General features: G+C 42.1%; 1 protein-coding gene and 1 long non-coding RNA gene across 3 annotated transcripts; both read left to right on the top strand.

The window, feature by feature from the left end:
- The first annotated feature begins 1088 nt into the window (after nucleotides 1-1088).
- Nucleotides 1089-3697, top strand: LOC127922662 (uncharacterized). The gene is made up of 2 exons (XR_008111881.1): nucleotides 1089-1174; nucleotides 2498-3697. It is a non-coding gene; the product is annotated as an uncharacterized LOC127922662 (long non-coding RNA).
- Nucleotides 3698-5012: 1315 nt separating this feature from the next.
- LOC127922661 (uncharacterized) lies at nucleotides 5013-10729 on the top strand. 2 transcript variants are annotated; one of them, XM_052506546.1, is made up of 5 exons: nucleotides 5013-5729; nucleotides 5927-6024; nucleotides 6117-6420; nucleotides 6512-6616; nucleotides 6733-10729. In XM_052506546.1, the coding sequence occupies exon 5, from the start codon at nucleotides 9336-9338 to the stop codon at nucleotides 10239-10241; it is 906 nt and encodes a 301-aa protein (XP_052362506.1). In that variant the 5' UTR covers nucleotides 5013-5729; nucleotides 5927-6024; nucleotides 6117-6420; nucleotides 6512-6616; nucleotides 6733-9335; the 3' UTR covers nucleotides 10242-10729. The 2 variants fall into 2 exon arrangements, with proteins under 2 accessions (XP_052362506.1, XP_052362505.1); XM_052506545.1 differs by having other exon boundaries at nucleotides 5900-6024.
- The last annotated feature ends 4686 nt before the right edge of the window (nucleotides 10730-15415 follow it).

Below are 15415 nucleotides of genomic sequence, written 5' to 3'. Positions count from 1 at the left end.
TAAATATGAATTTGTTCTTAACTGACTTGCCTTGTTAAATAAAGTTGTTTTGTTTTTAATCACATGAGTAGTGTTGATGAATAACTACATTTAAGTCAGAGAAGAGAGACCAAATCACGGACGCTGGACTGAGTGGAGTCAAGTTGTAACAAAATGGCAGGTTTATTAAAGGTCAAAGATATCTAGCTAAAGCGTGCACGGACCAATTCATTTAGCTCAGAAGGAGTTCGCTGAAAAGGGTCCCTAACCAGAGTGTGCAATAGGTTTTATACATAGTATGACGTAGGTTGATTCTTGTAGTTCTGTCTTCTGACTGGTTGGTGAAGGTTGGAGGCAGGTCCTGTCCGACCCTGTGCCGGAGCCTCATTGGTGCTTCTTGAAGTCGTCTGATCCTGGCTCCTGCTCAGTTGAATTGGGTGTTGCGTTGAGATGTCTGTGTGTGTGTGTGTCCAGGAGTTGAGAGTAGGGGAACTGGAACTGACAGTGGCGCAAGAATGGGTTTGTGTGTCAAGGGATGTCAGTTGAATAGAGTGTAGAGGTGTGTGTGTTCGTGCGCTGAAATGTATGTGTGTGTCAAGAAGTCTTGAGATAGGGGGAACTGGAACTGACAGTTGGCGCTTCAGGCTAGGCCATTTCCCTGTTTTGACAGGGACGCATGTGATAGTGTAACGGATGTGAAACGGCTAGCTTAGTTTGCGGTGTGCGCTAAATAGCGTTTCAATCGGTTACGTCACTTGCTCTGAGACCTTGAAGTAGTAGTTCCCCTTGCTCTGCAAGGGCCGCGGCTTTTGTGGAGCGATGGGTAACGATGCTTCGAGGGTGACTGTTGTCGTTGTGTGCAGAAGATCCCTGGTTCGCGCGAGGGGACGGTTTAAAATTATACTGTTACAATAGCTTCAGTCAGACAGATGAGTTGCTTATGCGGTTAGAATCTGCTGAGGACAGAATGTGTTTGTGTTAATGCAGAAGTATGTTTTGAGGAACGGCCACCTTATGTCTCAGTCATGGGGTGTGTTTGCGCAAGCTTTTAATTGTAGGGTTGCTGACAGGCTCTAATGCAGCCTAAAGATACTAAGGCCATGGTTACGAAAGAAAGTTCAGATAGTTAGGCTTATTAGTTAATGGGCTATGAGTGATTAATATATTAGGGATATACTACAGTAGGCAGACCGAGGTAAAGTTGGTTTTATATATATTCATTCGCCAAAAGCCATTTAAAATGGCAAAAATCTATAACTAATTAATTGATTGTCACATAAAAATAGAAATGGTTTATTCTATAAATGTCTAGCATACTTTTACAACCTTTGTTTTGAGTAGAATTTCCAGTTGACTTGATAGAAATACATAATCTATCACATGTACTTTAAAACTATAAAACAATAATTAATCATTTGCCACAGAAGCATCAAACTATGTATGATTTATTCTATAAATGTCTAGTATATTTGTTTTTGTTTAGTTTTATTTTGGGGATACATGAATTCTGCTGAACGAGGAAGTTAGCTAGCATTTTGGCTAGCTGGCTAACTGCAGTGCCATAACCGTAGCTAGCTAACGTTAGCTGGCGTTATTGTTAGTCCTGCTAACTAGTTAACATATCACAATGTACAGAATATACTTTCCATGTAGTATGTTGAGTTGTTTGGATTGGCTAGGGAGCTTTCTAACCTTGACTAGCTACTGTAGCTAGCTAAGTTACCTAACCTGAAGCTGACAAATAGCTATGATATGGTCGCTACTGGCTAGCTAGCTGGGCTCACCTTTGTGTGAAGCTAGCCACAATAACGATTACGTTGGAAACAGGGTGTGGTCAATCTTGGGTTAGTTATACATATCTTTCGTGTTAGCATGCACTTTTATAGCTAGCTGGATAACACAATAACTAGTTAGCAAGGCCTAGCTATCTATAGGCTTAAACCATGGAAAGCATGATGATGATAACTACTATAGGGTAATGTAGTGTCTAAATTGTCATACATTATTCTTCTCTACGACAGATTTCCACAAGGTCTCAGACTCCAAGATGGGAAAATGCCTACTAGAACGAAACATATAACAGAGACAGAGTTGTTGATATTCATTGTTATTTGTAACATTAAAAAGGAGGACAAGAAGACAATCCCGTTTTTCTAAATTAGCTACAGTGCTTTCGAAAGTATTTAGACCCCTTTGACTTTTTCCACATTTTGTTACTTTATATCCTTATTCCAAAATGTATTAAATAAAACGTTTTCCTCAGCAATCAACACACAATCAACACCCCATAATACCAAAGAAAACACGTTTTTAGAAATGTTTGCAAAAAACACAAATTTAAACAGAAATACTTATTTACATAAGTATTCAGACCTTTCGCTATCAGACTTGAAATTGAGCTCTGGTGCATCCTGTTTCCATTGATTATCCTTTATGTTTCTACAACTTGATTAGAGTCCACCTGTGGTAAATTCAATTGATTGGACATGATTTGTAACGGCACACCTGTCTATATAAGGTCCCACAGTTGACAGTAGATGTCAGAGAGATGCTTGATGAAAACCTGCTCCAGAGTGTGCGCAGGACTTCAGACTGGGGTGAAGGTTCACCATCCAACAGGACAACAACCCTAAACACACAGTCAAGACAACGCAGGAGGGGCTTCTGGGCAAGTCTCGTAATGTCCTTGAGTGACCCAGCCAGAGCCCGGCCACTGCTCGGAGCCTGGTTGCTGTCTAGGTTTATTCCTAGGTTCCTTCCTTCTAGGGAGTATTTACTAGCCACTGTGCTTCTGCATTGCTCTTTGGGGTTTTAGTCTCGGTACCTGCACCCTCAGCGGAGTCAACGAACACCGGAAGCATCTGTTTTTCAGGGAAAAGGCAGAGAGGAAGCCAAAGCCTGAAAATAACAAGCTTCTGGTGTTTCACACTAACTGACTTGTTCTTCTGATGTTGTTCACACAGGAGACCATATTGAGACATTCTCTACATCCAGAGAGCAACAGCAGGAAGATCAGAGCTAGGAGGTCTCACCACTGCCTACATTGAGGAGATTTTCCCAATTCTATCAAAGCTAAAAATACACACAGGAGAGAATCTGTATCTCTGCTCTGACAGTTCATAATTCAACACTGGAGAGAAGGCCTACTCCTGTTCTGACTGCGAGAATATTTTCACTCAGCAGAGCAACTTAACACACCAACGTATGTATACACACAGGAGAGAAGCTTTACTCCTGCTCTGTTGGAAGAGTTTCTCTCAACATGGCCACTTAAAAAGACACCAACATACATAAATGTGAGAAACCTCAACAGTTCTCTGACTAGTGTAGATTAAAATAATTCCTTCACTTAATTATCAAGAAGTTGTAACACTATTTTAGTCGTATTGTTTCTCACTTTGAGAGAACTGTGCAGAGGAAAGGGAGTGTTATAGAATGTTAGCCTCTCTTTTACTTTACTGATCAGTATGCACCTGGTCAGTTTTGGTGTGTTTTCTTAGCTTCTACTGTAAAGATATTTAGAGCACCTTAGATTTGCCTTTAGGGTTGAATATCCTCTGTGAGGCTGGTTGACTGGGTGGTACTGCTTCCCTCTGCAGTTTTATTTGAGAATAAGCTGGTAGACACAACATGTATCAGATAGAGATGGTGTGATGATCAGTTTTCACCATTAGTTTGGGTGGATACTTTTTGTTTATTAAATTGTATTTTAAAACTAGATTTGTTTTTTTAATCGTTAATGATGAATATATATATATATTGTTTTTTTGTTTCTTTAACCTTTATTTTACTAGGCAAGTCAGTTAAGAACAAATTCTTATTTTCAATGACGGCCTAGGAACAGTGGGTTAACTGCCTGTTCAGGGGCAGAACGACAGATTTGTACCTTGTCAGCTCGCAACTCGCAACCTTCCGGTTACTAGTCCAACGCTCTAACCACTAGGCTACCCTGCCTATATATATTCAATGTTATCTTATAAGGAAGGGTTGAATTTGGACTTTTCTGTAGTCATTAGAAGTTAGAAACAGGAATGTTTATTTAGGGTTTGAACTAACGGGTTGCCTCCCACAATGTAGACAATGGCTGTTGCGATTGAACCACATGATTAAAGATGCTGTCGTTACAAACAGAAAACCACATTTTCGTATCCTACAAAAAGAAATTGAACTGTATTTTAAGACGGTTAAATGCTCTACTAACAAAAAAGCTGTTAGAATTGTAAGTATATGCATGTCCCTTAAGGTCCTTGTGTAATTGTAATGTGATATTGTACCCCCTAGCTCGATTGTCCATTGTTTGTAATCTATGTATGTTTGTGTTCCCTCATGTGCTTTATGTATTGATTTGTTGTTAATAAAAAAATAAAAAATAAATATAAAAAAATTAAAATAAAAAGATTAAAGATGCGGTCTTTGTCTCAGCTTAGACTTCCCTTAGAGTGTACGTCAGAGGTTCAAACTGTAGAACCCAGTTCCTACATTTTAAAATATATATTTTTTTAATCAATCAAACCTATGCTACATTTTATCTCTGAGGCCATCAGGATGACGAATCAGAGCAACATTACTGAATGTAAGTACATTATTTACCTTCAGAGGGAATGTATTAAACCAGTTGCCGAGATAAGTGTTTTGTTGTTGTGCACTCTCCTCAAACAATAGCATGGTATTGTTTCTCTGTAATGGCTACTGTAAATTGGACACTGTAGTTAGATTAACAAGAATGAACAAGATTATAAATAAAGACCACATGTCTGTCCCGGAAAGTTGGCTGCTGTATACAGAGTCATTCTAGTCACATTAGAGCACGTTAACAACAAGCATCCCGGTTTAGGGACAGCAATCCCGTAGAGGTTTTAAACTGTATGTACTTAATATTTGAATGAAATAAAATGGTATCTCACCCCTTAATGAATGGGAAGCTCTCGTTAACTCTCCCTCCCCGGTCTGTAGCGAAGAAAAAAGACTTACGGAAAAGCCATGTGTGTGTGTGTGCGTGCGTGCGTGTGCTGGTGTGCGTGTGTGTGTTTCAAAAACAAAAGGTAGGGGGTGTGTTCAACAATGCCCAGGCATCTGCACTCAAGGCTCTCTCTCTCTGCAGGGGTCGTTTGAAACCAAGGTTTCACTATCATGCAAACGGTATGTACAGATATCTGCCTATCCCCCATCAAAAAGTGTGACGGCGTCTCTTAAAATGGGGACTTTCGATTCATTAACACATAAGCCTTTCAAATCCTAATTTATCACACCCTCCAGAGGATGTGAAGGCTAAAAAGTCAACCAGCCCCCAGAAAGAATACACCATGTCTAGACCGATCCCCAGGGATAAACAATGATATTTCTAATCAGCGCATATACTAACAGTGCCCCCACCCCGGTCTATACATTTACATCGGACACCCCCCAAGGTGCTAACCCTGAGGATGTAGGAAATCAAAAGGGTCATTCATGTCTTACTGTCTTGACACCCCTCCTGTTGTTTGAAATCACTACCTTTGTAATCTAAACCAAAATATACAGGGTGTTGCATACAGGATATCGCCCGAAAAAACTTCACCCCAACATGCCCTGTAAATGCATTCCGTAGTATCTCTCCTTTTGAGCCAAGACCGAGGAGCGAGTGTCCGATCCACTATGTTAGCACCGCTTTAGCGCAGCTACAAACCCACAGGCCAGCAACCCCGAATAGTTATCGGACTGAACATTTAAAAGGATCATCTGTGAATCCGTCCTAATGGAGCTTTCTGAAGGTGAGTTAATGAAAATATATATATTAGATTTGGATGCGTGGAATTGTTTGAACATGAAGGATGTTATTGTAATATTAAACATGGAGTTATATGTGTTTTAAACGTGGGTCAATGTACGTATTCTTATCGTATAAAATGTTAATATTATCAAACGTTAATAGTATCTAAAGTTTGTAGGGTCTCCAACATTTACGCAGCTGCTCAGAGGGATAAAATGATCTGGAACAGACAGCGTTAGACGGCGATTCTCAGGAGCAAATCGCATGCAGCCAAACCCCGTCACATTATTGTAGACGTAAGTCCAATAATCACATACACAAGAATATTTATACATTCAAAACAAAACGTGTGCACCCTATATTAAAAGCTATTTTTTTGTGTTTACAGCTGACATACAGCCAAGAAGAATAACGGGGTCCATGTGGACCCTGAACGGCTTCGGAAGAGCAGATGACACATCCGATGACACAGATGCAATTCTCCCGTTCTGTACGAACGTTTTTTCAAACACACCGAGAACAGAGGATTTAAACGTCCGGTTAACTCCCCCGGAAACCTCCACCAGCTCGCTCCATATTCCTAACCCAAGCAAACAACGCACAACTCGGGAGCAAATACATTGCTCAGAATTCACCCCTCCGGAAAAGTATGACAGGACAGGGAATTTATGAGACGGCGCTCCATGGACACCGTATGAAACCATTATATATATATATATTATTATTATTTATACATCTTTAGCCTTGAATATGTTAAAACAAGGACAAATAATGTTTTGTCAGGCTCCAACGAGACAGGCCTGGCAGAATCGGGAATTCTTGGTGACAAAAGTCAAGCCCCCCTGGTTTACGCGATTTGTCAGAACAGCTCTCGTCAAAAAAGCAGAGGTAATGTAATTATGTATTGTTAATATATAGTATTACACCTGAAATGTATTTGACATTTTTTATCTAACATATTTTTATGTTTAATAACCTATTTTGTATGTATTATTTTCTTTCAGACTCCTCCCCGGGGTATAACGGCACCAAAGACCTCACACATCTTAAGCGCGAGGAGGATCCCGGCTCACCGAACATTCCCAATGAAACAACCAAAACGGAGGATTTAAACGTTATCAATGACATTTCCGAGGCAGACGACCGGTTATTATGGGATGCGGCCAACATTCTTGATTCTGCCAATTCTGTGGTGACAACAGATGGATCTGAAATAGAACAAGCTAGGTTTTTCACAGCCTTTTCCAGGGCTCTAAAATCCCGAAAGGTTTTGCTACACAGACGCCTGGGTGTTTTACTAGAGCGCCAATACAATATATCCTTCTGGCATAGAGCAATTCCACGTATGTTAAACAGCAATCCGATTAAAAAACGCAAATACAGGCGTTAAAAGCATATATGTTACACGGATCCTTCCAGAATAACCCAAGAACACACATCATTAATTATCCAAATGGCTGACCCAACAGACCTAGGCGAGACAGTTGAAAACCTCTTATCCCAGATACCGCCAGAATTCCAAGCTATAATTAACCATATGAATGAGGCGGGGGTAACAGACATAATACCGATAGATGAAAGCATATTATCACAGATTCCAGCCGAACTCATAGAAATTATTAATCGTATGAATGAGTCAGGGCCGTCCGACGAAAACCTGTTATCACAGATTCCCGAAGCCCTCATATCGCTAATTACCCAGATGAAGAGAGCCTGAGATCTAATTCTGCAACACACACCCCTCAAAACCAGACATTAACACCTATGTCCGAAGAGTCTGAAACGCAATACGATGTTTTTGAGGAATTGGAAAATTGTCTAATAAATCAGGATGGAAACGGTATGGATAGAAGTGTTCGTGTTGTGTACCGAAATCAATTCAACAATACAGAGATTCGACAGTTTTTCAATTCCGCATGGGTGAATCAGAATCTTGACTATGCTGTGTTTTACGTAATGATATTGGACACTCTGAATGAACTGTTAGAAAGGGCTAGAGATTATGGCGAACCACGTGATGTCTTACAGTTGGAAATTTGTGGAGATTGCCTGTATAACACGGTATCTCTTTTTTTGACCAATGGCGTAGCAGATCTTGAACAATTTATCGCCCTGCTAGAACGACTTGTTCAGTCAAATGTATCCGTCATAGCCGATAGGACCCTCGAGCTTGTAGTGCAAATAATACGTGAACCCCAGGGTGGTGGTGGGCAGAGAAGGAAGCTAGATAGCATAATGCAGTCAGAAATCATAAGCAATAAAAGGGCCTACCTCAAACGTTCACAATCCCGGTAATAAGCTATGCTTTGCAATAGGTCTGTCCCATTTACTCAACACGGGATGTACTGATCTAGCGGCGTTACAACGGTATCCAGGATGCTGTGGCTTTCTCTGACATACTCAAATTTGAAAACTTTCTAGATTGTGATATCAAGATTGTGGTTTTGTACCACAGTAGAGCTAATGCAGCTCTCTTGAAATTCCAAAACAACCCCCAACCTCATCCTCAGACTCTGTACTTTTATGTGCAAAACGAACATTACTATGCCGTTACTAACATCACAGCGTTTTTAGGCGCACCATATGTGTCCATCCTGCCATACCGGCTACACCCGAATGGGGGGGCACTCGTGCCGTTATAACTGTTCAGTATGTCTGGATAAAAATGGTCCAATGCAACCCTTACACTTGACACCCTGTGAGGATTGCCACCACACATGTCGTTCGACCTACTGTTATGAAAAACACAACATTGAAACATGGCACCCCAAGGCCTGTAAATCTGTAAGCAGTTGTGACATTAACAAGAAATGCCCAAAATGCCATTGTAATTACAACCTTAATATAGATAGCCCTAAACCGCATGTGTGTGGAATCATACATTGCTCAATCTGTAAAGGGTCTTTGAAAAGCAGAGACACTGAAGTGGTTCAAGAAGTGCAACACAAGTGTTATATTCAGCCCGTGGCTGAAGTTGAACATTCAGAGAAATAAAGTGTTATATGATTTTGAGACAAATCAGCAATCAGGGGTTCATTTGCCTATTTTTGTATCGACCATGACTTTCAAGGGTGAAAAGTGGTCGGCCGAGGGACCCAATTGTGCACTGTTCTTTCTAAAACACTTTAGAAAACCCCAATACAGAAACTTCACGTTTATAGCACACAATGCTCGAGCCTATGACCTTCTTCTGAACCCCTTGATACAGCAAGGCGTTGCACCCAGTGTCATAGCTCAAGGTAGTAAAATCTTGTGTTTTGGCTGGTTCCCCGCACTTCTTCACATCTGAGGAGAATCTACATTATATTGGATCTTATCCCTGCCCCGAAATGTACGGGTGTGATCAAATGTCTCCCAAAGAGCGTGAGAGATTCATGACATGCTACGAGACAGTAAGACATGGCCCCTTTGATTTCCATAAAGAGATGGAATAATACTGTGACAATGGTGTGGTTATACTTGGTGAAGGATGCCTCAGATTCAGAGAAAAGGTAGTCAAAGATGCAGGCATTGACCCCTGGAGTTGTACAACTATTGCATCGGCGTGCATGAAAACCTATCGTATGAGTACAACGGTGGTTTCTTCCACGGTTGTAAATCTTGCTTTATGCCCCAGGGCATGTGTGACCTAACCCAAAAGACGTTTGTGGAAATGTATCAACGGTTTCAAGACAACTTGGATTCTTTCCAGGCTACTTACAGGTTAAAAGTTGTGGTTTTGTGGGAGCACGAATGGACAGCCCTCAAAAAGTCTGATCCTCATGTTCAAGTCTTCCTTTCCAGCTATGACACACTAGAACCCCTGGAACCACGACAGGCCTTGTATGGAGGCCGTACCAATGCTTTGACCTTGCGGTATGTAGCGCAACCCGACGAGACAATAGGATATGTAGATTTTACATCCCTTTATCCTCATGTAATGAGTTCCTCATGCTATCCTATGGGGCATCCGGAAATTATTCACCGCGACTTTGACTTACCCCAAAACTATTTTGGTCTGATCAAAGAAACTGTCTACCCTCCTAGGGGTTTGTTTATACCAGTGTTTACTTACAGGTGCCCTCAAGGAAAACTTTTCTTTCCCCTTTGTCGCACCTGCAGTGAAAACAACAACCAGCAAAACCCTTGTGATCACTCAGATCAAGAAAGAGCCCTGACAGGTGTATGGGTCACAGTTGAATTCTCTAAGGCTCTGGTGCAATTGAGGCGCAATCAGAAGTGGGTTCTACCCCCAGGTAATGTAAGTGTGTTTCTTGCAGCATTTACCACGGCCTATTGCCGACTTGAACTGTACACCCTCATGGAACAGCTTCAGAGGCGGGTTCTTGACCACGACACAGACTCTGTGGTCTATGTAAGCAAACAGGGTGATTGGAACCCCCCACTTGGCGACTATCTGGGTGGTTTAACGAGTGAACTTGAAGAGGGTGACCATATCACAGAATGGTCCTCATGTGGACCCGAAAGCTATGCTTTTAGGACTAAAGACAATCACGTGGTGTTGAAAGCCTAAGGTGTGACTCAAAACTATGAAAATGCCCCGCGTGTAAACTTGGAATCAATCACACGCTTGGTCGAGGGTTTCATAAACAACAGGAATAGTGACTTGGAGATTTCGAGCTCCTACAAAATAATTGTTAGGGATAAAAAGGGCTTCCATCTAAGGAACACCCCACTTACTAAAATATTCAGGGTAGTCTATGACAAGAGACTGCTATTGCCTGACGGGACCACATTGCCCTTTGCTACAAGCCCCCCCAGTGTGTCTTAAAGCTTAAGATATAATGACTGCTGTAGCTGATTTTGACCCCCGTTAGCAGCTGCCATTTTCGGCCTAAATCGCAGGCCCATCAAATAGTGGTAAAACTTGCTTTGTAAAAAGTATTTGAGAGAATTCTGAACATGTGTTATCTCAAAAGCCTGATAATGTTGTGTGGTGTTATTCATGTTATCAACCTCTGTATGATGAATTATTGAAGACAATAAAAATCACGTTTGTTGAAGGAAAACCTGAATCCCTGTCTGATGATGAACTTCTTTCTCCCTTCTCATAAAAACAATCTGCTGGTTTTGGACGATATGCTATTTGCAGGTAGCGAACATCCCGATATTGCACAAGCTTTTACCCAATATACTCATCATAGAAACCTGTCCGTGCTTTACTTGGTGCAGAATGTGTTTCACCATCAGTTTGAACGCCAATCCTAGAGACAAACTGCAAATTAGCATTCTAGCTCAGCAGATGTACCCGGGAAGGAAATCCTACTTTATGGAGAGCTATGAGGACGCTACCAAAGCGCCATTTTCTTATTTAATCGTGGATTTAAAAGCAAATATTCCAGAACACCTGAGGCTACGAACCGGTCTGTTCCCGTGGGAGTGGCCGGCTGCGTACATTCCTAAAAAAAAGTAGCCGCTATGTCTCTGCGTTTAAAAAGAAACTTGCCCCTCTTGAGAAACCTAGTTGGGGCTACATCTAATGAACGGAAGGCCATCTTGGGTCACTGTTCTTCAGATCTCATATTATCCCTATGTGAGATTGCTTTGAATCTTCTCAAAGGACGCATTCCACTCACCCTGACACAATTGAAAAAATTAAAGAGACAAAAGACCTCGATCAAGCTCTTTGCCAATAAAAGGGTCAGTCTTCAAAAGAAACGACATAGCATACAACAGTCTGGCGGTTTTATTCTACCTTTACTAAGTATAGCCGTGCCCTTCATCACCAGCCTTATTGCAGCCCGACGTGGGGGTTGAACACAAGGTGATGGCCAATAAAATGTATCTGGTGCCACAACAAGAGTTGGATAGACTTTTAAAAAATGTGCAGGGTCCCGAAAATATCAGACAAACAGCGGAAAATTATTTGGATACGGCCATGAAGGATATTTTGAATCAAAAAGGATTGAACCCCTATGATAAGGTCCAAAAATACACAAACCTCTTGCAAAGGTATTTGTCCTTGGTGAAACAAGGGGAGAGAGAGACAGGCCATTTAACTATTTCCCTACAGGAAGTGACGAACCTCACGAGAGCCACGCCCCTGTTTTACATTTACATTTAAGTCATTTTGCAAAGATGACGAACCTCACGAGAGCCACGCCCCTGTAATGCCTGTACCTGCGAGCTTACCGTCTGAAGATCAAATGCCTGTTGAAGATAAAGTTATGCATGACTTGTTAACCCATGTTCCGGCACGTAACAGGAAAAATGTTAGCTACATTATGAACAAGCTAAAAGACTCAAATGGGGCAGCTACTTGGAATGACAAAGGAGAGTTTATCCTTCAGGGTGCGGTTGTCAAGGGTTCACATATACTTGACTTGCTTAAAAGTACCACATCTGCCCACAAGGTTGCTGATGACCGAAGACCTCCAGGGTGGCTTCAGTTTCTTAAGGCCCTGGCCATCCTCAACATACCCCTCTCGGGTGTACCCAACTATAAGATTCGGCAACAGATTCACTCTTTAAAACACAAACCTTCACCGAGATACAGCACCCCTAAAGATGCCCCAAAACCCACGCATCCTTATGAAATGAATGACGATAACCCATTTACCCCACTGAACGCCTCTGGACCTTTCCTTAATCCCGATCTCTCTGGGTGGTTAGCCTTTTGAATGACTTTTGAATGACTGTGATTAAATTCAATACATTTTATTTGAAAAAATAAGCCATTTAAGGAATAGTTCAATCAAATTACAAATGTCCACCTTGGTTTCTTCACCCTGTATACAATCCCTATAATGTGCACTTCAGCAGTGAAGTTCTCAAGATGGAGGACTTTCAGTACAGCAGTGTTCCCCAATCCTGGTCCCAAAGGGGTGTACATGTATGTTTTTTCCCTCACACTCACATACCTTATTCAGTTCAAAGGCTTGAGTTGTTTAGTTGAATCCAGTGTGTGAGTGTTAGGGGCAAAAACAAAAAAGCACCACCCTTTGGGTCCCCTGGACCAGGATTGGGAAACACTGCAGTACACAGCAAAAGGTGTGATGATTCAAATTTCATGCAATTATCATAAAGACATTTTCATATCATTATCATCAAACTTTTTGCTTTGTACTGAAAGTGATTGCTGATGAACAAAATACTACAATAAAGTTACTTTTGTGAAACATCCCTTTCATAGAATCTACCACCCCATTAAAGGAGTAGTTTACTATTTTACAATATTTTACAACTTGAAGTCCTGTTTGTAAGATTACTTGATTGGTATTCAGGGGACTAGGTACAGTATGTACTTAGGAGATGAATCTCTGATCTTAGCAGTGCAATTCTTACGCCCCCACGTAATGTCACTGTGGTTCTTCAATGTTTCCCTTTTCTTTTCGGTGGGTTATTTTGTCTAATAAACCTGTGTCAATGGAAACCTGCCTACTGATGCCATCTCTGGATCCTGCAGTGCAAACTAGGCTCCACTATCACATTCAGGACCCAGTGACTGTAGATTTAGAGTGTGGAAAGAGAGAGGCAGGCTGGGTTTGTCCTCAGTGTCAATCTGTCAACTCTGAATAGAATCTGAGATCAACTTCCTGGTCCTTCCCTGTGCATGCTACACCCCCTCTCATTGTTACTGTGTGTGTGAACACATATGAACACAGGTGAGTTCACAGCTCTTTCACTCTGAACATTCATATCAATGCCTCACCCTGAAATGGACCATCAGTACCACAGTTCTACAAGACTATTTACATAATCAACTGCATTTCAACAGCCTGATCCTCAGTATAGTCCCAGTAGTACAGTATAGAAGGGGCAGGCGGACCAGTCTTCTGGTCACGCACCAATCCCAAACATACTACTCGCTAATATCCAGTCTCTTGACAACAAGGTAGACAACATCCGAGCAAGGGTTGCCTTCCAGAGAGACATCAGAGATTGTAACATTCTTTGTTTCGCGGAAACATGGCTCACTCGGGATACGTCATCAGAGTCGGTACGGCCACCTGGCTTCTTCACGCATCACGCCGACAGAAACAAACATCTCTCTGGTAAGAACAAGGGCAGGGGTGTATGCCTTATGATTAACGAGACGGGGTGTGATTTTAACAAAGTAGAGGAATTCAAGTCCTTGCTGAGGTTGTTCACCTGACAGACATGCAGAGATGCGATTTAGAGGAATTCAAATCAAAGTTCACCTGATAGCGAGAATATCTACCAGTGGTGAGAGCGCGTGGTGAGGAGAATTCTCTTACAATCAAATGTCGACCGTATTATCTACCAAGAGAATTTCAGTTCGATCATAATCACAGTCGTGTATATTCCCCCACAAGCAGACACATTGACGGCCCTAAAATAACTTAATTTGACTCTATGTAAACTGGAAACCACATATCCTGAGGCTGAATTTATTGTAGCTGGGGATTTTAACCAGGCTAATCTGAAAACAAGGCTCCCTAAATTCTATCAGTATATCGAATGCACGACCCGGGCTGGCAAAACCCTGGATCATTGTTATTCTAACTTCCACGACCCATATAAAGCCCTCCCCCGCCATCCTTTCGGCAAATTTGACCACGACTCCATTTTGTTGCTCCCAGTCCACAGACAGCAACTAAAACAGGAAGCGCCTGTGCTCAGGTCTGTTCAACGCTGGTTCGACCAATCGGATTCCACACTTCAAGATTGCGTCGATCACGTGGACTGGGATATGTTCCACATATCGTCGGAAAATAACATTGATGAATACGCTGATTCGGTGAGTGAGTTTATTAGCAAGTGCATCGGTGATGTTGTACCCACAGCGTCTATTAAAACATTCCCCAACCAGAAACCGTGGATGATGGCAGCATTCGCGCAAAACTGAAAGTGTGAACCACTGCTTTTAAATCAGGGCAAGGTGACCGGAAACATTACCGAATACAAACAGTGTAGCTATTCCCTCCGCAAGGCAATTAAACAAGCTAAGTGTCAATACAGAGACAAAGTAGAGTCGCAATTCAACGGCTCAGACATGAGAGGTATGTGGCAGAGTCTACAGTCAATCACGGACTACAAAAGGAAAACCAGCCCCGTCGCGGACCACAACATCTTGCTCCCAGACAAACTAAACAACTTCTTTGCTCGCTTTGAGGACAATACAGTGCCACTGACACGGCCCGCTACCAAAACCTGCGGGCTCTCCTTCACTGCAGCCAACATGAGTAAAACATTTAAACGTGTTAACCCTCACAAGGCTGACCAGCTAGCTGGTGTGTTTACGGACATATTCAATCAATCCTTATCCCAGTCTGCTGTTCCCACATGCTTCAAGAGGGCCACCATTGTTTCTGTTCCAAGAAAAAAAGGACTATCGCCCCATTGCACTCACTTCTGTCATCATGAAGTGCTTTGAGAGACTAGTCAAGGACCATTTCACCTCCACCATACCTGACACCCTAGACCCACTCCAATTTGCATACAGCCCCAATAGGTCCACAGACGATGCAATCGCAATCACACTGCCCTAACCACGCTGGACAAGAGGAATACCTATGTAAGAATGCTGCTCATCAACTACAGCGCAGAATTTAACACCATAGTACCCTCCAAACTCGTCATTAAGCTCGAGACCCTGGGTCTCAACCCCACCCTGTGCAACTGGGTCCTGGACTTCCTGACAGGCCGCCCCCAGGTGATGAGGGAGCCTGTACATCTAATCATTAGTGATCAGACATGCTGTATTGCATGGAAACTGTACGCTAC

This window comes from Oncorhynchus keta, unplaced genomic scaffold, assembly GCF_023373465.1.
Source record: "Oncorhynchus keta strain PuntledgeMale-10-30-2019 unplaced genomic scaffold, Oket_V2 Un_contig_26625_pilon_pilon, whole genome shotgun sequence".
NCBI classification, from domain to species: domain Eukaryota; kingdom Metazoa; phylum Chordata; class Actinopteri; order Salmoniformes; family Salmonidae; genus Oncorhynchus; species Oncorhynchus keta.
Note: the sequence above shows the minus strand (reverse complement) of the source record. Positions and strands in the feature narration are given on the sequence as shown.

What these genes read in the sequence shown, in the direction of transcription:
- LOC127922661 (XM_052506546.1), top strand. Translation starts at nt 9,336, where the DNA reads ATGCCCCAGGGCATGTGTGACCTAACCCAAAAGACGTTTGTGGAAATG.